The 27,763-nt window shown below is 41.2% G+C and overlaps 2 protein-coding genes across 2 annotated transcripts; one reads left to right on the top strand and one right to left on the bottom strand.

The window, feature by feature from the left end:
- Nucleotides 1–4,434: 4,434 nt before the first annotated feature.
- On the top strand, nt 4,435–12,647 carry LOC111226009 (probable cationic amino acid transporter). Its single transcript, XM_022751083.1, has 9 exons — nt 4,435–4,741; nt 5,116–5,352; nt 7,370–7,587; nt 7,700–7,846; nt 9,558–9,766; nt 9,941–10,088; nt 10,690–11,185; nt 11,285–11,521; nt 12,242–12,647. The coding sequence occupies exons 1-9, from the start codon at nt 4,435–4,437 to the stop codon at nt 12,538–12,540; spliced, it is 2,298 nt and encodes a 765-aa protein (XP_022606804.1). The 3' UTR covers nt 12,541–12,647.
- An 8,457-nt stretch (nt 12,648–21,104) lies between these two features.
- Nucleotides 21,105–24,790, bottom strand: LOC111225662 (claudin-11-like). The gene is made up of 3 exons (XM_022750668.1): nt 24,250–24,790; nt 23,821–23,985; nt 21,105–21,596 (listed from the first exon to the last, which is right to left on the bottom strand). The coding sequence occupies exons 1-3, from the start codon at nt 24,473–24,475 to the stop codon at nt 21,340–21,342; spliced, it is 648 nt and encodes a 215-aa protein (XP_022606389.1). The 5' UTR covers nt 24,476–24,790; the 3' UTR covers nt 21,105–21,339.
- Nucleotides 24,791–27,763: the final 2,973 nt, after the last annotated feature.

Raw genomic sequence — 27,763 nt, 5'->3', positions numbered from 1 at the left:
GGCTTTGGGACGTTATGTACCACTTTGATATTCTCACATGATGTAAGCCTTCAGATTGCCCCTTCACCTTCAGTCAATCAAATGCTAGCATGCCTAAATTGGTTGGTTTGGAGATTTCCCTACTGTCCATATGCAAACCTATGCCCTTGGACGCAAGGATGGATGTTATGACAGTTCACTTATCTGGAGAGGAAACACACTAATGCTAAGATGATAGAGGTGCTGGTGACAATTATTATGAGAGGGATTCAATTATTGATCTTTAAAACTACAGCACTCTGGCTGAGCAGATAATAGGAGTTTGTTTGAGTGCTATAGTATTGAAGAAATGTCTGGTTTAAAATTCTATTACACTGCTTGTCTCTGCGAAATAGGACAGCTGTAAATACATCGGCAGTGTATTGCTCACACACTGGGAGACGACGGCAGTTCAAATTTTTGTCCTATTCATAGCTGTGTTATTTTCTGCTCATGTTTTGTTCACATATACACTTATTCTTCCTATGGCTTGTGATGAAATGGCGAGAGCTATATGAGCACTTCCATGGCTAGAAGTTGAAATAAATATAAAATTTATTGCCTGTGCCCACGCTCTATTAGATAATTCAGTAGCTCACATTGCCACTGGCACTTCAGCTTGTGCTCCGTATAAAGGCTGAGAAGAGCAGCTGTCTCTGTCTTGTTCTCAGAGACAGGGGACGGAGCACCATGGAAATGTTGCTATTGCAGAAGAACTAGCTGCCACCATTTACACTGTGTGTAAATTAATGAATTTTTCTTTCTCTCAGAGAGTGTAGTAATCTGGGATGTTGTGGCGTTGAGGAAGTTAATTTTTAGTCTGCTACAACCACAGAAAGTGCAGAAACAGTTTGACATTTTAGGAAATACAGCTTTTAGGTGACAGTTAAAAGAGAAGATGGATACCACTCTTATGTGTGTGATAAGATGCAGCTGGAACCAGGAGTTGATTAGCTTAGCTTAGCATAAACACTGGAACAAACAGCTTTTGGGGCTAAATTATATTATTTTCTGTAAATGTGAGTGACAGCAAGATCTAAAAGTAATTTTCTTGATTTTAGTTTAATTGTAAAAACCGTGAACATAGTTGTTACAGGACATATGATAACTCTAATGTTGTTGACATTTGTTGTTTATTCAATCGCATCTTTGTTTCACATAAGCTCAGTTTCTACAAAGGTTAAATGTTCTCTGACTAACCTTTATCCCAGGAAGTGCTGTTAATAAACTGAAGTCAGTTTTCTAGCACAGCACAGAGCAGCAGATGGGACACCTGCTGCCACAGTGCTTTGTGAAGCTCTGTTTTGTTGACTGTTCAAATAGTGCACACTCAACACAGGGCAGGTGGCGATAGCTGTCGATGAAACTAGCCAGAGAATATTAAAATGTAACAATGTAACAGATGTTTTTGATTTGTGATATGCAACAATAAAAGGGTGTGTGTGTGTGTGTGTAATACACATCCCAATGTTTGAAGATTTTTTTATTTTGCAGAATGTGATTGGATCCATGCACAGGTATCAGTGTCTTCAATTAAAGCTGTTAAGATCTGATCATACTACACATATTCTCTAACACAAAAAAAACACACACACATGCACACACACATTTATTTACAAAGCCCAACAGGATGATCAAAGCCCACTGCTCATCCTCCTCATCATTTCCTCCTAATCTGTTCATCTTTTCCTGTCCTCACACACAAACACACATACACACACACACACACACACACACACACACACACACACACACACACACACAAACACACTAATGCCCTAGTCATATAAGAGAGAGTGTTGACCAGTGCTGCTGACTGGGTGTGTGTGCTTGAGTTTTAAATTGTGTATGTAATTGTTCAGCAGTGGAGTATCTAACTAAACAACTGGTAGAATTGAATTTTCTTTTAGACTAATTGTCAAACATGAGACCCTGGTATCATCATACATTTTTTTATTATGAGTAAATTTGCAAAACCATTCGTTCTGAATTGCAGTATGAAAAAAAATGGAAACCACATGTAGTGTAAGACATGTTCAGGTACAGTAGACACTGCTAGCTTTAGTCTCTGGGTGATTGTGTAATGATGTGAGCCCTAACATTTGTAGGACTTGATCTGCATCTTGCAAAGCTTGCATATTGTATGAGTTGTATCAAGCAGTTTCTTGTACTGAGATAATACCATCTAAAAAGTGCTGACAAGTTTGCTTCATTGAATACATTGACAACACATCCTCTGCTCTGTGTGTCTGTGCCACTGTTTGCTTGGATCAGTTTCATATCACATATCATGCATTTCTTGGCAAGCAAACTGTGAAATCTGATTTTGTTACTGTATAATCATAATACATGTGAGTTGGCCTTGTCACGGGTTAAGAGCCCCCGCCCCACCCAACACTCACCATCACACGCAAATTAAATCACCTTTTGAGCTTTTTCTGCCACTGCACACGCTCATACTCTCACTAAGTGCAGCGACAACAGCAGAACCGGCCTACTCTGGCTAAATAGCTGGGTAATTGCAGTCATCATTGGAGTGTCTCGTATTATAGCTGAGAGGCAATTGTGAGTGTGCGGTGTGTGTGTGTGTGTGTGTGTGTGTGTGTTTGTCTGTGTGTGTGTGTTTGTCCAGTAACTTGCGCTTGTTGTTTAAAGTGGATGAATGGTGAGTGTTAGTTCACTGATGTTAAGAGAGGAAAAGAAAGAGGGAGAGATGGACTGGGCTACAATTGATGACTTTAACATCTCCCTTTTCAGCAGCATCTCTTATCACTCTATTACTCATATGACATAGAAAGCCTGTTCATGTTTATACATAATTGTTATAATTATTCCTCATAAAAAAATATCCAGATTGTAACTGATTCACCCACTGCTTACTGTCACATGTTTCTTTTGTTCTCCACTGCACCACACACATTTCTGACAAAATTGTGACAGACAAAGCATTTTCACTTGGTCGCATTTTCTAAACATGAGGAAACATTTTAATGTTTTTTTTTTGTAGTGCTTCAACTATTGCTGCTACTGTACTGCTGCTATATAATTATACACAGTTGTGGAAAATGTATTCAGATGCTTTATTCAAATAAAAGCAGCAATACAACAATGAAAAAATACTAGATAAAAGTCAAGCATTCAGAATCTTCCCAACATCAAAAATAAAGCACTCAACATATAGAAAAGTGGCTCCTGTGAGTGATGTATTATTATATGATATATTATTTTATCATTATTAATCATACATTAATGTGTAAGTACTACTGAGCTAATATTTATATACCGGGTGCTAATTTATGATAATGAATTATATAGTATGATGCACTTTGGATAGCCCTGTAAATTGCAAGCCTATAATTACATAATAATTACATAAATAAACTAACTAAACAAATAACAAATATGTTTCCAAGGAAACTTGGATGTCAGAATCTCCAGCCCATTCTAATTCAATTACATTCTGATAAAATTACTAGGTAATTATTAGTTTATTCGATAATTTTCAATGGAAAATTTTGTATTTTAGTATTTTAGTAGCAGACAAATTACAAACTAATTGTTATTTAAATTTTCTGGCTTCTTTCTCAGTCTTTGTCATTTTATTTTAGCAGTGCACAAATTTCCAGGTACTCTTTGTGTAATTTTCAGCCTGTAATTAACAGGATTTTGTATGTGCAATCTTCTTCAGCAAAGAAACGAGCATAAAAGAGCATAAAACTCTAGACTCATCATGAACATGTATTATCTATATCAGAGTAAAACCATGACAGCTCCATGTCCGGGTCTTTATTTGCTCAAAGAAACTTTACACTGTATGGAAGAGGTTAAGTGGAATTATAAATGTACTGTACATATGATTACACATATTAGCTTTTCTCCCTCCTACAAACAAGAGAAAAGGATTTATAGTAGCATCCATTGCCATCACTCATGAGTTTGGCTACTATAGCAACAGAGCTACAGGGAGAGGTCTGCTAATTAGCTGCTTCCTCATCCAGGTACGCTTCATTTGTGGAAGAATGTGTAATACATCTCCACGGTTGGGCTCTTGTGTCTTGGCGTGTGCACTCAAGAATAAGCATTGTCTAAGACAAAATAATAGAAGGCAATGTGCTGTGCTGCAAAAATAAATCATCCCACTTTTGTTTTTCAGATAACTCTCTCTCTCTCACCATGTGGGGAAATACTGAGATTGCATTCAATTAAACCAGGATAAGAGAGAGAGGTAGCAGAAAACAGAGGCACCAGTGGCAAGATCTTCTTCCATCATTTGGATTAGACATAATTCCTCTTCCTGCTCTACACAGTTGTTTGCTGAAAAGAACTGTCAAAGCACAAAAGGAAAAGAATCAGCATCTTCCCACTCCTGTTGAAATTCTTCCCTTTGACTCTGACCCTTGACCTTTAGCCCTCAGTATGAGTGGCCTGGTAGGAAAGCTGGACCCCCGCAGGATACAGTGGGGCTCAACATGGAACACTTTTGCATCCCGTGTCCTGAGGACCAAACCTGTGGAGTCCATGTTGGATTCAGCCATGTCAGGAACCGGCTCCCACGGGACCAGACTGGCCCGGGTGTTATCTACGGTGGACCTGGTGTCGCTGGGTGTGGGCAGCTGTGTCGGGACGGGGATGTATGTGGTCTCCGGGCTAGTTGCCAAGGAGATGGCCGGTCCGGGGGTCATTGTGTCCTTCATTATTGCCGCTGTGGCCTCCATACTGTCAGGTGAGAATGCAGATACACACATGGATTTCCTGACTCTCTTCTGGTCTTAAATACTTTCTCACTGTCTCTCACTCTTTCAGACACACACTAGACTGACTATAACATAATCTACCACGGTATAGAGGTTACTGTCAGTCTTATCACCATTACACTGATATGATTTATATGAAGAGCCTTCTAATAACCATGCAATTATTACAAGGGCAAAGACATTGTACGGGCAAAGCTATAATATAAGAGGCACTCAAGGGATATCTTAATACTACCTTAATGTTCCTATCAATACCTTCAACTCAGGATAATGCAGCCAAATCACTGATATGTGTGTCTGCATGTAAGTGTGTCTATATCGCTCTCCCCCCTCTGTCCCACAGGAGTGTGTTATGCAGAGTTTGGCGTGCGTGTGCCTAAGACCACAGGTTCAGCCTACACATACAGCTATGTGACCGTGGGCGAGTGCGTGGCGTTTTTCATCGGCTGGAACTTAATTCTGGAGTATCTGATTGGCACGGCGGCGGGGGCGTCGGCTCTCAGCAGCATGGCGGACTCGCTGGCCAATCACAGCATCAGCAACTTTATGATTTCACACATTGGGACGCTCAATGGCTTGGGTGAGTGGAACAAGGATGTGTGCCTGTCAGTGATACAGTAGGGGTGTCGTAAGGAACTCATGCATGTGTAATGGAAAGTCAGCATGTGAGAAGACTCTAAGGGAAATTGACTGTTGTTTTCCTCTTTAGAAATAGCTAATATCAACATATGAACAATGGTGTATGGCTAAAATAAAGTGTTTCTTTTAACTAGAGAGAATATATTCTCATTAGCACATTTTTTATTTTGTTTGATTTCACTAGAATAGTAATTTTAATCCATTTTTATTACTCCATTATATTGTTGTGAACGCCATATCTCAGTAATACCTTGAAGGAATCCCTTGGAATATGGCACAAACCTTCACCTGGATGGCCAAATGTCAAAGGTCAAAGTCACGGTGACGTCACAAAACACGTTTTTGGTCATAACTGAATTCATGCGCTAATTATGACACAATTTAACACAAATGTCTGATAGGATAAAATGATGAAGTGAAGTCATTTAATATCCAAAGGGTCAGCGTCACTGTGACATTCCGCAAAAACACTTCTGGCCAATATACAGTGCTGTAACTCAGGAACAGAAAGGGGAGATTGAGACCATATTTCCTGAAACTTGACTAGCTGGCAGAGACATACAACCACCAGGCAGTAATTCTAGTTGCAGTAATTGTCCCTTAGAGTCATGACTTACAGAAGCACAATGTCATCTGTATCACTCTGACAGTGGCAAATGAGGCTGCTCTATTTGAGTGGCACCACATCCTTTAAATTCTTATGAAAAAAGTGAAACAAACACCATCTGGGAAACCATCCAAACCACGTTAGATTTTTTTTTCCAGGAAGCATTCAAATGATGTTTCACTGATTATCTTGGAAATCATCTTGGATGTTCTAAATGATTCATGCAGCACAGTTTTCCATGTCATAAACAGTATCATGAGGGGAAAGCCTGCTAATCTGGTGTAATACTATATCTGACGTGTTTGCCAACTGTGTCCCTATCTGCATGATACTTCCCTGACAGTCTCTTCCTGTTGGACACTGAGAAAAGGAGTGGTAATGGTCACATGACGAGCAGCGATGCCAGCTGTTCCACACCAAAATGGAAAGTTACTGTTTCCTTTTCCTGCTGAAGCAAAACGGCTGTTTCTCCACACCCCTGAGGAAACGTGGAATTTAGCTGATAAATCTAATTAGTTTCCCAAACATACAGAGAGTGGGTTCCTGTGTAACAAATGCGCTGTTGAATCAGGTTTAATAGAAATTACTGATAAAAAGTTTTACTGTGCTGAGTGATGGGGTGCATCTTATTTAGAAATTTGGTGTAATGCTTTCATGTGATTGGCAGCTTAACTGACAAAAATAACTTTGTTGATTTGTAAATATAAATGTGTTTCCAACTGTTGCATTGCCTGTTCCATTACGTTTCACATAAGAAAATAGCCCAGTTGGGGCCTGATAGTCAGCTATTAAATACCAAAGGCTAAAATTATCCATGTGCCCCTTGTAAATTGTTCACTCTTCTGCTTGGCCTCTGGGTGATTGAAGGCTTTTTTTTGGACAAGTTTTTGCATTTAATACACTAAAAGATTTGTTGAAAAAAAGGTGCTATTTGTAGCTATTTGTTGTTTTATTATGGCTACATAGTCAACATTAGCATTAACAGCAGTTTACTCTAAAAGAAATGTTGTGAGGTCAGCATCAAACTTTATTCCTTTACTTGCCAAGAGCTGTCTCCAGCAGTGTCTCTATCACATCTTTTCTTCTACTGAAGTTAGCATGCCTCCAATCTACCTGAGAGAGTAACACTCCTGAGAGAGAGTATTATAACCTCTTGTCTAGTTAACACAACAAAAAATTATCGATATGTTATAATAATAAAAGTAAATGTTAATTTCAGTCCTAGCCCATGGATCAGCTATTGTATCCAAGTTGGTGTTTGGCAGTTTCACATCACCCTCCACCATAGTGAATGGTTGGCATGACTCTATGTCTTTCTATGTATTTGTTTGTGTGTGTGTTCCCTCTTTAGGTAAAGGGGAGCAGTCATACCCAGACCTGCTGGCGCTGCTGATAGCACTGCTGGTGACGGTGATAGTGGCTCTGGGAGTGAAGAATTCTGTGGGCTTCAACAACGTGCTCAACGTCATCAACCTCATAGTGTGGGTGTTCATGATGATCGCCGGGCTGTTCTTCGTCAACGGAGAGAACTGGGACGAGGGGAGATTCCTGCCCTTTGGCTGGTCGGGGGTATGTGAACACACATGCAAGCACACACACACACACACACATGCTAAGTCGCGAGCACACAAATAAAAAAAACATGTCAGCCATCATTCCTCTTGCTTCTTCTCTGTCACAGGTGATGCAGGGAGCCGCCACCTGCTTCTATGCCTTCATCGGGTTCGACATCATCGCCACAACAGGAGAGGAAGCCAAGAGCCCCAACACCTCCATCCCCTATGCCATCACTGCCTCACTCATCACCTGCCTCACTGCCTATGTCTCTGTGAGTTACCTTGGAGACCATGGACATACTGTATGCACAAATGCCAACAGTAAATGCTTCATTTGCTTCCCTTTATGAGTATTTGAGATATAAAAAAACAGAGTTTGAAGGACATTTAAGACTGCAGTGCACCTTTATGTTGTTACTCAAAGCATCGCTGCTGCAGCACAGTGTGAAGAAATTACTTGGCTCACTGACTCTAATGTTAGAAAATTAAACTGATATGATCAGATCAATTGTGGGGAGACAGTAGGTTCTAATCACAGCTTCTAATTCATACACCCACATGAACATTTTTGAAACAAATCTTTTGCGTAATGAGAGGAATCGCTCTGCTGAGAATAAAAGAGAATTTCTTTTTTTTTTGTGACAGAATTTCTGTCACAATGCGACAACATATATATTATTTATCATTCTTTTGTCGACTTACTTGTGAAACACAGACTGAAAGTGTTTTCCTAAAGTTTGAGCAGCAGCTGACACAGAGATGGAAAGATCAAACATCAATATGCTTCCTCCCCATGCATTCCAACTGTGCGGGTGTGTATCTCATCTCTGATCTTTACGTATTCAGCTCGCGCAGCCCTACCAGATTTCTTACTTTGACACCTTTTCGCTGGATGGTTGTTGCCATGGGTACCATGTAACGGCGGCCTATCAGGAAGGAGAGTTTTTCGGCATCGCCTTGGGGCAATGATTGCATCAACTTCAGAACTCTCTTTGAAAACCTCGTCTTTCTCTTCCTCTCTGTGTCTCTCAGTTGCATCCATTCCTCCATATCAGCCCTCTCTTGTGCTCAAAAAATTTATTTTCTTAGCTTCTCTCAATCTCCATCTTTATTTGATCGATCTCGCTCTCTAACTTTTCCGCTCCCATCAGGATCCTGTAGCTGCTGCAGGTCGAGATCTAGAATCATTTTAATCATTGCATCCATGCTTTTAAGTGGGCGTCAGTATGAATTCAAGTAAGAAGGGCACAAGGATGAGAATCATGCCGAATGATGTTTCTGAAAGTCCCTCAACCACACAGAGGAGTCACATGCATGTGTGCTGACCTCTAGCTGACAGTGAGCTAAAGTGGGCACTGTAGCATCAGCTTTGCCCTCTCAAACAAAGACATCTAACCAGGATTTGTTGTAGGATTCCCTCTGGAGTATGTATAGTCCCCTTTGACTTTCACACACACTGTCAGCCAGGCTGTGCTGCGATTGAACGAAGGGTTAAAGGGCACCAGGCTACAAGGGCAAAACTGATCTCTCCATCCTCCTCTCTGTGAGGGTTGGTCTTTTTATTATTCCGCTCTCTTTCTGTAATCTGTTCACGCAAATCCTTCTTTTGCAACACGGTATCTGTGACAGATGGCCTTGCATGATTTCACACGTCAGACGCGAGGATCAAAAATGCACACACACACGCACACTAACATTTTGCATGTGACGTGATGTGATGTACAGTGTTGAACGTGCTAGGTGTGCAAAGCTAGGTTGTGAGAATGTGTGAGAATTTAAATGTTTATGCAGTTACAGTATTCTGAGGAAACAGTCTCACCTAAAGGGCTATTTAGTAGCTGTTCTGAAACTTTCAGTCATATCACATGATCTTCATCAGCAGACAGAGTTTGCCCAGTTGTTATGGATTTGTTCATTTTTTTCAAGTGAGTGAGTACTGTAATATTGGATTCCTGTGTTTGTATTCAATCCTCTTCCATCCAGGTTTCTGTGATCCTGACTCTGATGGTACCATACAATGAGATCGACGCAGACGCCCCGCTCATGGAGATGTTCGCTGTGCACGGCTGCATGTTTGCAAAGTATATTGTTGCCGTTGGCTCCATAGCCGGACTCACCGTCTCCTTGCTGGGGTCCCTGTTCCCCATGCCCAGGGTCATCTACGCCATGGCAGGGGATGGCCTGCTGTTTAAGTCAGTGCACACAGTTTTATCTATTGTTGTTTATTTCTCATATCAATCTGGATGACGCATGGCTGTTTCTCAACCCACTCATCTTTGTGTGTGTGTGTGTGTGTGTGTGTGTGTGTGTGTGTGTGTGTGTGTGTGTGTGTGTGTGTGTGTGTGTGTGTGTGTGTGTGTGTTTAGGTTCCTGGCAAATGTCTCTTCCTACACAGAGACCCCTGCTGTTGCCTGTGTGGTGTCAGGCTTTCTAGCAGCCCTGCTGTCTCTCCTGGTCAGCCTCAGAGACCTCATAGAGATGATGTCCATAGGAACCCTGCTGGCCTACACCCTGGTGAGCGGTGGATAATGATGGTCCGCACATACGTATAGACCATATGGGAACTTGCAGGGTGCTGCTGCCTACTCACTATATTTAGCTCTCTGTATTACAGAGATTAAATTCTCAGTACTTTCTAACCTGTTCACATACAGGACAGCCAGCGTACACAATGTACAACCAATGAGTTCTTCTTCAGTCTGGGACACTCACAATGTGCTATTTAATGTGGATGGTTATATTGTTCAATTCATAGGTTAAAAAGGCTCTGCTCTTTGAAGGAGAGCACATAGCAAGAGGGATTTAGCTGGGAAAACTAATCTCTCTCCAGCACATGAATTATGCAGTGATAGCCGTAAACATATACATAAACAGTAGGTCTTAGCAAAGTCAACAATTCCGAAGGGTTTAAGATACAAACAGGACGTCATGGTGATGGAGGGAGCTGCAGCAGCTAGCACTGTCGTCATGAGAATATCAGCTAAGTAAGTAAGTCTGTCAGATTGTAAAGGCTGCTCTATGCACTTGCATTAATGTGATTGGATGATAACAGACAGCTAACAGCCAATCAGCTGCTATAAACTGATTTAACCAAATGTCCCCCTCCCGGTTACAGGTGAGCCTCTGTGTACTACTGCTACGTTACCAACCTGAGGGCGACATCCACGGCTTTGTGAACTTTCTCTCTGAAGAGCAGAACAACAAGAGGAAGGAAGGCGTTCTGGCCGAATGCGAGAAGGACGCCTGCTCGCCAACCAGTGAGGCCGATGAGTACGGAGGTCCGCCCACTAACACCTGTGGAGCCAAAAACCTGCCATCACTGGGTGACAACGAGATGCTGATAGGCAAACCAGACAAAAACGCCTACACTGCCAGCCACCCAAACTACGGCACGGTGGATATGACCACTGGCATCGAGGCAGAGGAGTCAGAGAGCGGGCTGTCCCGCCGGTTGAAGAAGCTGATTGGACCACGCTACTACACCTTGAGGATCCGACTGGGCCTCCCGGGGAAGATGGACAGGCCGACTCCAGCCACGGGCAAAACTGTCACTGTGTGTGTGCTGCTGCTCTTCATCTCCATCTTCGCTTTTTGCTCCTTTATTATTTTTGGTGAGAACAACATTAAAAGAATTCACTCAGGAATTCACAGTAAAATGGAACTATAAATTAAATCTTTCTTCTTTTCTTGATTCCCCTCTCCTCTTCCAGGAGCGAGCAGTATCGGGGAGGGTCGCTGGTGGGCTTTGCTGCTATTGATCTTCTTCATCATTTTCATTGCCCTCCTCGTCATCATCATCCTCCAGCAACCTGAGAACCCAAAGCGACTGCCCTACATGGCGCCCTGCGTGCCCTTTGTCCCTGCTTCAGCCATGCTGGTCAACATTTACCTCATGCTTAAACTGTCCGCCATCACCTGGATACGATTTTCAATCTGGTGCTTCGTGGGTAAGGGACTGACTCGCTGAATGGTAGTTTGTCTTGCATTTAAGTTTTGTCTGTTACTGCCAGATTTTCAGACAGGATTCTCAGCTTCTCTACCGCCCTGGACAGATGGGAACTGACAGCGTTTTTCGAGCTAGAACAATGACTCACCTCAGTTGATCTTAAAACAATGGAATGATGAATTTCATTTCTCTTGAAAGTGACTCATTTCTTATTGGCTCAGTGAGCCAGTGAAACCTAGCATGTGTCTCACTTACTCGCTTTGTTTGTTTGAACTAGGAAGTCTCATTTCACTTTTATTTTCCTGTCTTCTTCATATCTATCTGCGCATCTGTATTTGTCTGAGTTCCTGCATACTTGTGTGTGTAAATGTGCCGTACATGTAGTTCAGCTTATCATTGAAGTCTCCATTGGTGCTCCATTTTTTTGCTGGTTATGTAAATGCAGAATTAATGCAGACTGGTGTCCAGCAGACCTGTTTTTGTTCATATACATCTGTGTATTACTTTGCTGTGTGAGTAGGATTGCTGTGTTTTTGTGACTCACTCAGAGTGGGATGAATTGTTTTTAAATCGGTCCAGTTTACTCCTTCTTTCTGCTTTTACATTTCCATTTGAGCTCTTAAAATCATGCCACAAGCTCTAACACACTGCATCTGTTTTTGTGCTTATGTATGTGTCTATATATTGTTCAATCAATTGCAACAAATCTGTGTCCTTTCAGGAGTGCTCATCTACTTCGGCTATGGCATGTGGAATAGCACCCTGGAGATCACGGCCAGGGAGAACGAGGTGCACGCCTCCACCTACCAGCGCTACGATCAGGGTGTGGACGAAGGCTTCTGCGGCTTCGATGATGATTTCTACCCACCCACCACTGACCCCTGGGGTGCGCCTGAGGGGGGATCGGGGCTCACTCCACCCGCTCAGGCAAAACCTGAAAGCGAGGGGATCTCATCTAAAGGTGGAGGCAGGACCGTTGCCAATCACGGCCTCGCCGAGGAGGACCCGATGGATTTCTGAAGGGACTGACTCTGTGTTACCCTGAATGTACTGCCTTGTCTGCTGCCTGGGGGAAGGGAGGGGAACAGTAGTGTGAGTGCACGAGTGATTGTTTGTGTGTGTGTGTTTATGAGTGTGCATGCCTGCATGTGTGTGTGTGTGTGTGTGTGTGTGTGTGTATTTGTTTGTGTGTCTAACCCTTGGGCTAGATTGTTTCTTGGCAGTGGAATGGCTTTTCTTTCACCATGCTTGACTCCCCTGCTCACACAGCAAATGTGGATGTCAAGGTCATGAGTGTCTTATCACAGTCACTTGTTATTCACTTTCCAGAGTCCACATCCCACACGAAGAAACACCAGACAGAGAAGTACGTACATAACAAGTGATAGAATACAATGTGGTTCACTGCACCGTAAACCAATGCGACATTGTGTATTGAGCAATCAGTCAAATGTTAATGTCTAATCATGGGATACAGGAGAGACAAAGGTGATGAGCGAGGGACAGATGAATCAGCACCTCTCTTCCTGTTTCAACATACACAGGCAGGAAATTTAGATGACAGCATGCCAAGCCCGAGTGATTTCCTACGTCTAGGTCCGACTGTTTCTGCTTGTTTCATTTCCAGCTGACAGGAAAATGGCCACACATGCTCTCAAACATACAAAAAGCTTTCTAAAAACCACTGAAAAACCACATTCGGGGTATCTTTAAATATTTCCCCTGACCCCTAACATCTAGCCCAAGGGACATGCGGAGTGGATTGGGAAAAAGGGTGTTGATGTTTTCTGTCACAAATAGTACTTGGACTTTGCTTGCAATAGTGCCTTCATCTACTGTAGGTGTATGTGAGTTTCTGATTATGTCTGTTTTCTACTTTATTTTTGCCTGTGTACGCGTGAGGGTGTATGTGCAATCAAACTCCACCTTTTACATTGATTTTCCATGTCTGTGTGTGTCGATATAAAGTGTGTTCTTCAGATTGTTTTACCGTGTATGTGTAGGTATTTGTTTCGTTTTGTTCTTTCCACTCTCCGCCCCAAGCATGAAGCTCAGCGTCAATCCACCCGCAACAAAGCAGCTCATGGTGCAATAGAACACATGCCTGTCAGCTCATCAGTGTACCTACAAAAAAAAAAAAAAAAAGAAGAGGGAGAAGAGGCTGCGACAGAGAGAAAACAGGTTGAATCCTAATTGACAACCTGCATGGTTTGATGAATGTCATATTTTCTGTGTGCTCGTCTCTGTTTACCAGAGTTCGGAAGGAATTAATTTTCAGTTCATACAGTTTGGAAAATGAATTTTCTTCATAGTTTGTGTCTTTTGCCCTGCAGAAGAAAACAAAAATTAGGGACTGTATAAAATTATTAGAGAAGTATTGGGGGTCAGAAAATGATTTTGTCTTTTTGCTGAAGGGAGGGTAGAGTAACTTGTTGGGGGAGAGTCTGTTGAGGATATTTTCATTTTATTTCACCCTACATTTATATTTTATCTATTTTAATTGTTAAAAAAAAAGAAACTTTTGTATTATTTTGATATATTATGGGGATGAGGGTATTTCAGTTCTTTTGTGAGCCAAAAGGAAGGTCCAAAGAAAATATTCATTATGCAGTAGAGGGAATTTGAAACATACACTTCAACCGCCCTCCCCGCACTAATCATTTTCATACAGTCCCTAACTGAATAGGAATGTGTTATAAATATATTGGAATTTTACTTTCACATTGAGTGAACTGAAATTTAATTCCATCTCTCTCCCTTTCTCCTCCCCTTCTGATTTTTTTGCTTCTTTCCCACCTTCTTGTCAACTTTTCTTTTTTTTTTTTTATCCTCTACTTCCACCACTCCTTTGCTCTTCCAGCCCAACTCTTCCTTCATCTATCTGCCACCTCACCCTCCTCTTGATATCCATCGGGCCATGTCAGCAGTGAGTTACCACTGTAAGTCACAAGTGATAGCCATGATTGGTTTGAAGCAACAATCTCCTCGTGGCCTGTCGATCCATTAGCTCCTGTTGCACCTCAGGGCATCTGCTATTACTTTGTCATCAGAGTTTTTCCACCTCGCCCTCTGGTTCTGCTCTAACCCAGGCCCAAACTGATCCGAGTGATCCTTGTTGCCCCTACCTCTTCAGTTTTTATGCATGCATGTAGTTAGTGTTGAAGTCCTATTTTTACATTTTACCTACACTGTCGCTGCAGCCCCCGAGGTATCGTGAAAGTCAATCAAATCAAATCAAATCATGGTCCTCTATTGTTCATTGTGTAGGACATGTAAGCTAATGCTGCCAAGGTTCGAGGGTTTGATTCCATAGTTAGAATGTATACCTACATGGCACTGTAAGGGACTGTGGCACACACCAAATAGCATCCTGTGAAGATATTAAGTTGAGGGTGGGGGCACGTCTACAATAGCTGCTGCTGTCTGCCCTGATTGTCGTCCTTGTACTTTTTCCTCGTGCCCCCTGTTGCTGCATCTGTCCCTTCCAGGGAAGCCTTACTTGTCTAATGCACTAAATCAAAGGATGCCACGCTAACCCCCCCCCCCTCACCCTACCTCTGCTCCTCTCTCACATTCAATCATCCATACTCAACAAAAGGTTCCTTCACGTAGGAATAGGTGAAAGTTGGTGTTGTCCGGTGAAATATTTGTGGTACCCATTCCAAAAAAACAACAACCCAGTATCCCGAGGGATTACGCTCATATTGGATGATTCTGCAGCTTGTGCAGGGAGTATTGTGACCTTTCTGGAACATACTGGAAATTTGGGTGGTATCGTGCCCTAGAGGGAGTTTACATTCTTCCAGTGAAAGTTGCACAAGCTGATTACAGTATTTTTAAAATCAATATATCTAAATTATACCACCTTTAGGCCAACAAAAATTACCTAATTTGACATCTCCCTACCACAAACTGTTCCCTTGAAGGTGTGGAGAAAGTTTTGGTCATAAGGAAATAAAAATTCACAGAAATTGCAATATTGCAGGGATTTGAATTCACAGTGTCAAAAGTTGTTAAAATCCTCATTACAGCCTAGAGTCAGTCACAACAGTCAAAGTTACTGTAACCATGATCTTTCAGTGACCTTAATAAGCTTTTATAGCTGCCAAACCTTAACGATGTAGTTTATTTGCCATGATCTTTTCTCAACCTTAACCACACTGTTGTTTTAATGCATGGATATCGTAGAAATTGATATTTGAAAAATTGTAGGGATCAAACATTCGAAATGTTGATCTGAGGTTTTGCAGAATCCTCCAATATCGACTTTCCGTCTAGCGACAGGGTTTTTTAAAAAAAAAATGAAATAAAATGTTTGCACATTATATCTCACACACACATCCAAAAAATAAATCCCACTGTCGGACTGTTCAGCCAAAATACCTTCCCCACCCACATCACCTCCCGACTCAGCCAAAAGCCGCTTTGCATTCATAGCCCAGCCAAAACTAGAAGGCGAATTCAGGCGGTGCCATGCCTCTGACACTGAACTGTACAGTCAACTTTCTATATTATCTGCCGTGTGTGTGTGTGTGTGTGTGTGTGTGTGTGTGTGTGTGTGTGTATGTGTGTGCAAATGGGTGCATGTACTGTATGTATGTGTGTGTGCGTGTGTGTGTTTGTGTGTTTGCAGTCTACGCCTGCGCCTCAATGTGACTGTCTGGTGAATGTGTAGCATGCTGTCATGCACGAGGTCCAAACTGTAAATGTTGTACTTGCATGTGGTGACTGATCACAACGAGACATAATAGAACACAAACCAAACGCAGGCTTAGTTCTTATACCTGGGATTGTTGGTCTCTGAGCTGAGATTTAACAGCTGTATTACAACTGAATCAGCCAAAAAAAAAAAAAAAAACTTAGTCCTTAGCAGTGAGTTGATACTGCTATCATCTCTATTCAGATTCAAGACCAAACCATTCTTATACTTTGCAGCTCAATATTATGTTAGATGGGAAATTAACTCTATGAGCTATTAGAAGATTATTCAAAAAAATCTTCACTTATTCTCTCCTATACTTTTAAGCTCATTAAGTGATCTCAGCCAGGTATGGGAACCAAGGCTCCGTTAGGAACGGGAGTAGAACATGTAGCAAACACGCAAGTGTGGGAGCGACTTCTCCCACATCTTCCCTCAACCACTTACAGTATACCTACTTCCTGTAAATCCCTTTTTATCCACCACAACCTCTGCAAGCCAAAGTCCACAATGTTTGTTTACTCTTCACGTACAGGAGACTGTAGTTTCCTCTAAAGAAACACTTAATATACAACAGAGCTAAAGATTTTTCTTGCTAATAAGCTAATTATATCAGTTCATCACTAGAAGACTGATTTTTTTTTTCCTCACAGTGCAATGGTCATTTTTTTTTAAAAATCCTAGTTGCTAAGTATTTCATTGAAAGATTGAAAGTATTAGTCTAGACTCCAGTGACTACATCAGAGCACTGATGTGACATAGTGGAAAAAGTACAACACTGAAAGGAGGGAAAAAAGAAAAAGAAAAGTATTTTTCTACAGCTGTTTCCGATCCACAGACCCTCCTGGGGAAGGTGTGCACAAAAGCGCTGGGTGGAGTTAGTCAGCCTTCACGTTCTGTGTTTTTGTTTAATCACAAGGAGGCCTGGGAGAAACTGCTAAAAATATATTTTTACCAACTGTAGTCTCTCAAGAAAGATGAATCTCATTTATAAACCTTGATCCTTTCCTTTGAAGGGTTTTGAAATGGTTTGCTCCAGACGTCAATAGGACGGTAGAAGGTTTAGGGAGTAAGAGTACTACAGGAGACATGAAACTATTTTAATACAATTCTATAAAGGGGTAAACTACAAGCATAATCAATTATTGCCACTATTGCTTTTAAAGTCAGCTACTATTTGTTTATTTTGTCTCGGAGAAGGCGTGTCATGTTCTTCCTGTGCTCTGTGTTCGCTGTGGCCAAAGTGTCCAGTCAGTGTGTGTCAGACTTGTTGAGATTGGCTTCTCTCGCAACAACTAGATATTCCTTTTCTTTTCTGTATATTTTGGCACAAAGCTGTATAATGTAGTTGTTTTTTATGTTGATTTTTTTTTTAATGGTTTCTTCCATGTGTGTGGTTATTTTTGCTCCTGGGTGCACTGTTTTTTGCTGAGTTGTTGATATTGCTTCCATGCAACAATGAAAGTTATTTATTGCAAATACTGAAAAACAAAACGGCTCGCTCATTTATTCACACATGAGATGCATATGTGCATACATACACAAACAATTCCGCACTGGTATTATGCATGGTTGTAAGTGTGGGAAAAGAATCTGGTTTTGAACTTCATACGACCCAGATGTTTTTCCATGTTTTGTTTTTTTATAAAAAAAAGCAAAGTGCTTTCAGGTCCTTCTTGGGCCAATGAGCTAAAAATGGAAGATCCCTCCTGAAACTCTTAAACAACAAAAGCTGATGGTGATGTGCCTTGCATTTCTTTGTTCTTTTGTTGTTGAGGGTGTTTACCAAGAGTACGACGAGAAGATTATTTATGGTAATTTTACCGTAGCTTTGTTTGTGTTTTTTTTGCATTAAGGTAAGCTAACCATCTCTCATCATACTCTTGGCAAGAGGGAGGATAAATGCATGTTCCAAAATGTCAAACTATTGCTTTACCCAGGCAAACATGCTCACATCACTCAGACACTGCACAGTTACAGTGATGTTAATTGGAAATTCAAAGGTCCCATATTGTATACAGGTAGATTTCCATGTCTTTTTTGATTAAAAAAGCAGGTCTAGGTTTTATATTAATACTGTGAAAGTAAGCGCTCAGTCCACAGAGAAATGCACACAGTCTGTATTCAGAAACTGAGCCATTGTGATGTCATAACTAAAGTACTACACAACCGTTACTGCCCTCAGCCATGCCCCAAGCCGGGAATATCCAGACCCACCATCCAGCCTTGCAGGATTTGGTTTCCTTGAGTGTTTACCTGAAATCTGCCATATTTTATTTCAATCACTCAGAAAACAGTCAGTCAATCAGTGGAGAGGGTCAGAGTCTCTCTTCTGATTGGCTGAATGACCTGTTGTTACTAGAGTGCCTGATAGAGGAGGTGTAAAACTGCACTGAAATGGTTTTTGGTTCTAAAAACCATAAATAAATCTTCTTAAGGATCAACACCTTAAAATAAAACACAGGAAAAGTGTAAAACATGGGACCTTTCATATAAATCTAAAATATAAAAATATCAATTAGCAGGTTTTTGAGTCTTTTCCATTCAACAATCAAAAATCAAACTGTGAGAAATCAAGCATATAAGAGACACAAATAACATCAGAGTGTAGCTTCAATAAACCAGAACACAACTGTGTTTTGATAGGAGGACTTAGCTTCCGCTCCCTTTCACTGGGAAACTTGCTGCTCTAACATTATTGCTAAAAATTTTTGCACTTTCCAGCTCCACAGAAACACACACAGTGGGAGGGAAAAGGTTAATGTTCAAGTTCTCGAGTGGAGTGTTGCTGAATGGATTTCTGGGCAGAGGTAGAAACAGACAAGCCAGGTTGATGGACTGTGGATACACGAGAAAAGAAAATCAAATACTTAATCTGAAAATAATTGCTGGAAAGGACAGAATATCACAGAGTAATGAGGCTGGAATATGAGAACATCTAAGAGGCGTTTATAAGAAAAATAGATTCTCTTTTCAAACTTTTTCTTAGTCAGCTTTTTTTTTTTTTGCTTATTATATCATAACACTACCAGTCCCTTTCAGACATACAGGACAGCTTGGTTGCCCACAACCCTCCCACAGCTCTCCTGTGGACTGGATGGGCTCTATGCCTGGAACACCATCACATTTCAGGGAATACACACACGTCGACATGACCACACACAGACACACACCTGCACACACAGGCGTGCCAGGAAATTGAGCAACACATGATGTGACAGAACGATCCATAGAAATACAGTAACTGAATGGAGATCCGGCGACTGTGTGTGTCTGTGTTTGTGTTTGAAGATAAACTGGGGACAAAGTTGTTTCCAGAGTATCATGTTATATCTGTGATATGACTCAGTGGCCTTGATATGGACAGTGAGCCACACACTGGACACAATTATCTATGTGTGTCAGTGTGTGGTTGGCAGGGGAGGGCCTGTACAGTGTCTTAGGGACAGGCTCTTCTGTGCTGACCTAACTCAAGGTCACTGAGTCACATTACAGATATGATACATTAGTAACAATTCATGTCGTCTCACAGTTCTCAGCTTAGTTTCACATCAATGTTAACGCCAAATCCTACAAAGACAACTGTTAATAGTCTATGTTGCCAATCCGCATCAAAGAGCATAACAGACAGCTTGTTCCAGAGCAGTGATTATCGTATATCACACACACACACACACACACACACACACACACACACACACACACACACACACGCAGTTCATCATCCACCTTGTCTTCTGCATTCGTAGCGATCTGTGAGATGAGAACATCTTATCATGACAGTGTGACAGACTCAAGACAAAGGCAGTTTGATGATTTTATTTTTTATTATAGAAAAAAACAAAACAAAAGTACATCAGTGAAACAATAAATAACCAGCTAATACTGCTTTCTTTATGGATCTGAGTTGGAAATATCAGGTATCTTCAGCTTGGGAATATCAGGTTCCATCTGTGTTCAGAGCACATTTCAGATATGGAACATTCAAGTCATCACATTCCTTCAAGAGAAGCTAATCTACATAATACTGTTTTTTTGTTTTTTTGCACACTTGTGAAACATATTTTTAGCTACAGATCTTTTTAAGTGCTACTCTATATGAAGAAATGTTTGATTTACATGTTTGGAAATTTATGATTCAACAGTTAACAGGATAAGCTGCTGTTATTGTCACTCGGTTATTATCCGAACGTAAAACAGAAGGAAGTTAGTCAAAGAAAATGTGTAAGGTAACTTTAGATTATTAAAAATCACTATTAGATAGCAGAGTAATAAAGATGAAATTTCTGTACTCTCTAATAAGTTATTTTTGCCAAGTCAGTGCACACACTGAGGCTCTAATTCAGGCTGTAAAACTGCTGGCTAAAGCTCTCCTGTGAAATTTGTTCCCATGATTCTACTGTCTTCCTGCAGAGGCTTGGAAAAAAACAGCACGTTTTTGTTTTGTTTTTTAAATCAAGTCCATCACTCAAGACGCAACTGCACCGGAGAGTCAATGAAAAATCAATGTACATAAACAATGTATATACAATAGTATTGTTATACCCTGCTCTTATCAAAACAACAGATCTCGACATAATATGATTTAAAAAATATATTTATCAACAAAGACACTCGTAAGATTTCATCTCTTGGTGCACAATAGAAAAATAGAAGTAATATAGAAAATCAATATTTCAGTCCACAGGGCCTCAGGTGATTGGAACTTCAGGCTGCTGTGTAAGCAGTTACTCAGGAGCTTGTACGATTATGTAACAGCATGAGTCCACACCACGCCCAACATGAGGAGGCTGCAAGATGAGCTCTGCGATACAAAAACAATCCATTGGCGGAAAAAGAGCTCCAACAAAAACAGTCTTTGTGTGTTTGTGTGTGTGAATGTCTCTTTTATGTATGTTTTTTTGGGGGGGGGGGTTGCTCATTGAAGAAGTTTCCTTCACATAACCCAACATAATTGAGTGTGTGAATGTGTCTCCTTCTCTTCCAGTATATGTTTGAATGTGGTTGTTATTGTGCTGAATGTGAAAATGTGTGTTTGTGTGCTGTTGCGTATATGTCTCTATATACAACTAGCTACAGTCCCCGACACATCCACTTTGGGATTCAGAATCTCTCCCAGCTCAGACGTGGGCGCTCTTGGCGTGATTGTTGGAGGAGGCCGGTGGCGGGTTGCCTCCTCCCTGTCTGGAGTAGTAGAAGCGGTTGTTGTCCTGGTAGGAGGAGGACTCTGATGAGCAACAGGTGAGAATGGCCCCACCCAGCAGGCAGAAAATAGTGCCCACCCAGCCAGAGTAGAGAGAAAAGCCAAATGACATGAGGCCATGCTCATGGTGGGCCCCAATGGGAAACCAGACTGTAGATACCATACCACACAATGCTGGGGAGAAAGAGACGGAAAAACTTGTTAAACTGGGGATGCAACTAAAAGCAACATAGACAAACAAGTTACTTAAAAAAAGTGTAATTCAATTGAGACTGCAAAATTGTGCTGCTGAACGTAAGGAGATCACATGTGCATTTGTTCCCCTATTGGGGATGCAAAATGGTGTAAATGAAAGCAACCTATAAACACATACTAGTTACATTAAAATCTGCATGCTGAAAGTAATTAAATTGGAATGCAAAATGATGGTGCTGAATATAATAATTTTACATCTTGCTAGCTTAGAATGTCAAATTACATAATAAAAGTAGGGATGCAAAATGGAGTAAATGAAGGCAGCCGATAAACACATACAAGTGTACGTAAGCAAAAGCAAAGTATAATTATATTGGGAATGCAAAATGGTACTGCTGAATTGAATAAATACACATAATACATCTTGCTTCACCACATGCGGCTTGCACGCACTGGCAAATTATACAGTGACATGTGGGATGCAAAATAGTGCAAACAAAAGTATATACAATATGTGCATGCTTTATCATCTTCATCACAGTCTGGTGGCAAATTCCAGACAATAAAATGTAATTAAACTTGGGATGCAGAAAGCACAAATTCTGAATGAGCATGGCCAAGGCAAGGCTAGATAAATAACTATGGCTTCACACTATCTACTGTCTTCACAGACAGACTCAATGTGGGATACAGACACTTACTGTATGACCTGACACATATACTAGTTGTGCAAACACAGATCCAATAAAGGCGTGATAAGATAAAATAAATGAAAAGATAAAAAAGATAAAAAAGATTTTGCATTTTTATATTTTTATATTATGATATGATCTTATATTAATGACACCAGATTTTGACAATGTCTTTAAAGGTTAGAGAAAGAATTTTGAGGAAGCATTTCAAAAATAAAGCCTTTTATGGTTTGATTATATTTTCATAATCTTCAGGCAGGACACGAGGGAATGACAGACTGAAAGAAAGAATGGGTAGAATAATATTATTGAGCAGTAAGACTAAATGGTGTTATATAAGCTTTGCCTTGAACTTCAGAAGGGATTAGGCTCCTCCAAGACCTGTACAAATATTGACACATGTATTGTAGTATATGTTGGATTTTTGCCTGTATAGTATCAGAGGCTAACACAGAACAACAGTATGAAGTCATTTTACCACCGATGAATTTTGAATATGCTGCACTAGAATGGGTAAAAACTGAATCCCACAGTTAATGTGTGAACTGAAACCTTCCCATCTGATGCTTCAGAGGACACTGTAAACAAAAATAAAGTTGGACTCAAGCTACTTGTTGCTGGGATGCTTGTTGCTGCCAGTATGGAGGCAGAGGATGGCAGTATGACAAGTGGATTTTAATTCTGCAATGCAATTTTGTAAATAAATAACACACACACACACACACACACACACACACACACACACACACACACACACACACACACACACACACAAATAAACCCTCCATAAACAGATGCAATAAATAAAAGAGTTTCTCAGGATGAAATAGGAAATCTTTCAAGTGAGTAAGGGCTTTAGCTATTTTGTATGTACACAAAATTACAATACTCCACATGTCAGAAATAGCTTTGCTGTGACTGACCGTGAGAGTGGAAAAGTCAAACATGGATGCAGGTGAAAGTTTCATTGGAGGGACACGGGCGTTGGAAAATGCTGCAGCACCAGTCAAATATTTTTAAGCAATGTAAACTGGGCTATTGAGGGAGTGAGTTTCCATGTGGTTCAGGACAAAGGCAGGGTGTGGAGGTGAGTAGGTGGAGGAGAGGAATGTGATGGGATCTGAGGGGGAAGGGTTCAATGGAACAGGAACATACATTATATCTGTGTGTGTGTGTGTGTGTGTGTGTGTGTGTGTGTGTGTGTGTGTGTGTGTGTGTGTGTGTGTGTGTGTGTGTGTGTGTGTGTGTGTGTGTGCGTGCATGCATTTATATGTGTGCACCCAAGGAGGGAAGACAGTCATATTCAACATCCTCTTCTCTCAACAGCTTTATAAGCATTTGAGGTGGGGTTATTAGAGGTCAGTGTCAGGAAGGTTGGACAGGATCTTGGTGTGTGCATGCCAGTGCAAAACAACTTGACCTGCTATGATTTACATTTTGTCTGGCCATGACATTCAGGCTTTGTCTATTAAATTGTTTAAATGTGAAAGAAATGAAGTTGAGCCTCTTACCGATTATGAATATGAGGACTCCTCCCAGGATGGTGCGTTTGTTCTTGGAGCTCTGGGGTTCATTGCCGAGGCTGATGCAGGGCATGGACATGAGGAGGATCCCCACTGCTGGGAGACCCAGGATTGAACCTGTGATCATCAGGGCACGAGTCGTCTGGATGTAGGCTATAGAAACACATATACTGTATGAAACATATAGTACTGAAAAAGCAAAGAAACAGAAAAACTTCAATGCATGAATCAGAGATAGTCAAATTCTAGATTTTATAATAGGATCTACAAAGAGAGGAATTGGTCTAAATAACACAATGCAATTATTTACATAACATCAAGTGAGAGTACAGAGTATAACAGAGTAAATTCAAATCTATACTTATCCTGTATAAAACCACAATGCTGTTGCATGGATGTACACAGAACAGTTTTTACCTGGCAGTTCCAGGATCTGCGTGAGGGAGACGCAGTGGTATAATCCTGTGGAGATGACACAGAAAGCCCAAGGTCCCTTGGTTTCCAGCTCATCCATCTTCTTGCAGGTGTTCAAACCGTATTTGCACATATGCACCCAGTCGTTGGTGGATGTCGCGATCATGATGCCCAGCCAGCCGAGGCAGCTGATGAGAAAGCCGCTCAATTGGAGACAGGAGTTCGCCATGGCGCAAAATGTGCGTAAAGACCACTTGTTCAGAGGTCAGAAACCGTTAGAAAGCTGTAAATCAGAGTTGAGAATGTCTGACGGCAAAATTAACCAAGACGTGGAATTACACAGCCTGAAGTCTAATATTAGAACTGGTATTCCACCATACAAGATAATCCAGTGTTAAAGTTTATTTTTCCCTTTCCACTCAGTAATCCCATCAATTTGGTTCTGTTGCGCACTTCAAAAGAGTGAAGCTCTCACATCATCATGGGTTTTATAGAGCGGAGGTCAGTAAGGGAAAAAAACTACTCTAGAACTTCCAGCCAATCAGATACTCAGCTGATAAAGACAAAAAAGTTTTAAAAACAAAAAATTCCCCCACATGTATTGTCTGTCCAAAAAAGTTGGAGCGCACTACGCCTTTCTTGCATCAGTTCTGGGGATTCGGCTGAACTGGGAGCTGAGAAAATGTAACAAGAAATCTGCTGCCATCTACTGGTCACTGTAGGAAGTCAGTGCAGTAAATTTCATAATGTGCAACAAAATACCTCATTTGGATCCTTGAAATCAGCCAAGTGTTACTTAAGCAAAAGAAGAAAAATATAATCAGTAACGACAAGTTACACATTATTGATGAGTTAATGTGTTAAAAACATTTCAATGTAGTTGATGGAAGTGGAGGTGTAGTTTGAGTCTTAACCCTGAAAAAGCACTTTGAAGTTATGAGGACCAGCTAAAATGTCCTCATTGACGGTTTCACACCCGAAATTTGTCCTCACAACCACAGAAAGACATGTACTAACACACCCACACATAATTACTGAGCCTGCTATATTTTGCACATGGTCACTGTCCAGGCAATTAATCAGCGACACTGCACTTTCACACAACTATAAATGACCTTTAATGAATACAACAGTGCTGTTTTTGTTTACTCTACTGTCTTTCCATATGGCATATATGTCCAGTGTGTCATCACTAATTAAACCGCTTAAAACTCTTTTGCAGTAGTTACACTTGCCAAAGAAAAATTATGTTTTTGCATATTTGCACTGAGGCAGACAGTAAACAAATGTTCCATGTATCTTGCTGGAGGTCCCCCATGAACATTTTGGAACCACTGCTCTGTACTGCAAATGACCAACAGAGGGTGATATAGCACAAGAGTGGACTACAGTTGACATTCAGGTGCTGTAGGACATAGTGTTTCCTTCTTCCTGTCCTTTGCTGGATGGAGTTAAGTAAGTCCTCCATCACTCACATCAGCCCAGTGACATGGCTGCTGCATAGCAATCAGTCTAAGAGGAAGACAGGGACAGACAGAGACGCTTCAGGGAGTCGCACAAGGTCACTGTCAGTAATAGCACGTTTGGCCCCCTTCTTCTCATGTTTTGCAATTTGCTCTTGTGTGTTGTGGTCATGTCCAAGGCGAAGGTTACAGGTTAAGTTCAAGGTAAGGTCACATGAGATTCAGATCAGATATCTAAAAAGGTAAAAGTATGGTCTGTTATCTCATGGTGACAAAAACAATTCTAGTCGTGAATAAGATAATTTCAACAAACCTATTGGAAATTTTCAGGGTGTTATAATTTGCTTGGAGTGTCTGCAATTTTTCACTTGAGCGGTGCATCCCAACAGTATTATCTCACCCTACTTATCAAAATCTAATGTTTCTTTTTTTTTTTCAACCAGCCGCACTGAGTAGAACAAACTGTTTATAAATAAAAAGACTACAATGTACCAGCAGGTCAGAAAGCCGCTGGAAACTAAAAGCTGCAGCCTGCAGTTTTGTGGTAATGGCACTGTATCTGGTTAATACATGCTCAGTGTTTCCTGCAGCTGCTTCAAAGTGAAAGGCTTCCACTGAAGATAATCAACTATGGCTTTTACTGTGGATCCACAGCAGGAGGTATTAAATTCATGTCATTTGGTGTAGCTTTTTTTTTTTTGCTTTGTTCTTAATCAACATTTATGCTTTATTCTTTATTCACAGCTTTTTTAGAGAGAAAATGAGTTCTACTAAAGGCTGCTGCTTAGATGTAGAGCTGCAGGCACTTACTGGAGTTTAGGCAATTACAAAGCTGTAACAAACAATCTACAAGTCTCTGACACTGCTCTGGTCAGCCCTCCAGCACATACGCTAAACCCTGCAAAAACTCTACCACAGATGATACCTGTATTGTTTGTCTTTGCAGATGGCAATTATGCTGCATGTGTGGTGTTGGTGAGCTGAGTGTCAACAAAGTAGAAAAAAAAACAAATTGAAAACTTAGTTTCATGAGCTGTGTCGCGGCTTTGTCCCCATAGACACTGTGTCCGTGTGTGCATGTGTGCATGTGTGTATGTGTGTGTGTGTGTGTGTGTGTGTGTGTGTGTGTGTGTGTGTCACGTCTAGGGTCGAAGTGGTGAGATACAAACACATTATAGATCATTGGGGTAAGTGGTTTGAGCCAGCCACCCATGTAAACAGACAGTGTTACACTTCATCTCTCCCACCATTACTCTGTATCTCATTCATATATCTCTCTCTCTTTGCTCACTACCTCTCTCGTTCAACTCTAATAGAGTTGTCTGCACAGATAGATAGATAGATAGATAGATAGATAGATAGATAGATAGATAGATAGATAGATAGATAGATAGATAGATAGAAACAAATGAGTCAAAGAAGAAGTACAGTTGGCGTAGGTAGGGCATATCCCACTATGATTCCTGGAGCAGTTTGTCTGATACAGGAGGAGTGAGGTGGCAAGGGAATGGGAATATTGTGCTAATGGAGTGAGGAATGCAAAAGCGACCACTGACATAGAGGGATGATGGGATTTTAGCCCTCCTGGGGAGGGAATGAGGGAGCAGTAGCGCATGTAGTCCATGTGTCGGTGTGTATGGGGGTGGGTGGGTTAAAGGGGCATCTGAAGTAAAATAAAGTTTTAAATGCAGTGGAGCTGTCAGAGCTGTCAGTCAGGCAGTCGAAAGCGATGAAGAGCAATGACACAAGCTTTGTCTCGGCAAAGCAAGACTAGCGGGTCCAGTTCAAAGGTGGGGGTGCAGGCGAGGAGAATGAGTCATGAGCAGGGAGGTGAAGAGGAAAAATGATAGAGTGATTGGAGGGAGAAGGGAACCTGTTCGGGGGCCAGCCCACTGTGATGGAGTGGCAGCCATACTGGATGAGTCATCCTGGCCTAGGGGAATGATGGGTACTTTTTCAAACAGTTGTCAAGTCGCATTCTGTGATTAACACAAGGCAGAAGCCGAGAAGAGGGAGGATCGGTCTATGCTACACTGCAATAGTGACGTGACAGG

This window comes from Seriola dumerili, unplaced genomic scaffold, assembly GCF_002260705.1.
Source record: "Seriola dumerili isolate Sdu_G_001 unplaced genomic scaffold, Sdu_1.0 BDQW01000149.1, whole genome shotgun sequence".
Classification (NCBI taxonomy): domain Eukaryota; kingdom Metazoa; phylum Chordata; class Actinopteri; order Carangiformes; family Carangidae; genus Seriola; species Seriola dumerili.
Note: the sequence above shows the minus strand (reverse complement) of the source record. Positions and strands in the feature narration are given on the sequence as shown.

Excerpts from the sequence above, each read along its gene's own strand:
- LOC111226009 (XM_022751083.1), top strand. The coding sequence starts at position 4,435 with ATGAGTGGCCTGGTAGGAAAGCTGGACCCCCGCAGGATACAGTGGGGC. Across the intron at positions 4,742-5,115 it reads TGTGGCCTCCATACTGTCAG|GAGTGTGTTATGCAGAGTTT; the intron begins GTGAGAATGCAG and ends TCTGTCCCACAG. Across the intron at positions 11,186-11,284 it reads TTGCTCCTTTATTATTTTTG|GAGCGAGCAGTATCGGGGAG; the intron begins GTGAGAACAACA and ends CTCCTCTTCCAG.
- LOC111225662 (XM_022750668.1), bottom strand. The coding sequence starts at position 24,475 with ATGGCGAACTCCTGTCTCCAATTGAGCGGCTTTCTCATCAGCTGCCTC. Across the intron at positions 23,986-24,249 it reads GCAGATCCTGGAACTGCCAG|CCTACATCCAGACGACTCGT; the intron begins GTAAAAACTGTT and ends GTGTTTCTATAG. Across the intron at positions 21,597-23,820 it reads AGTCCTCATATTCATAATCG|CATTGTGTGGTATGGTATCT; the intron begins GTAAGAGGCTCA and ends CTTTCTCCCCAG.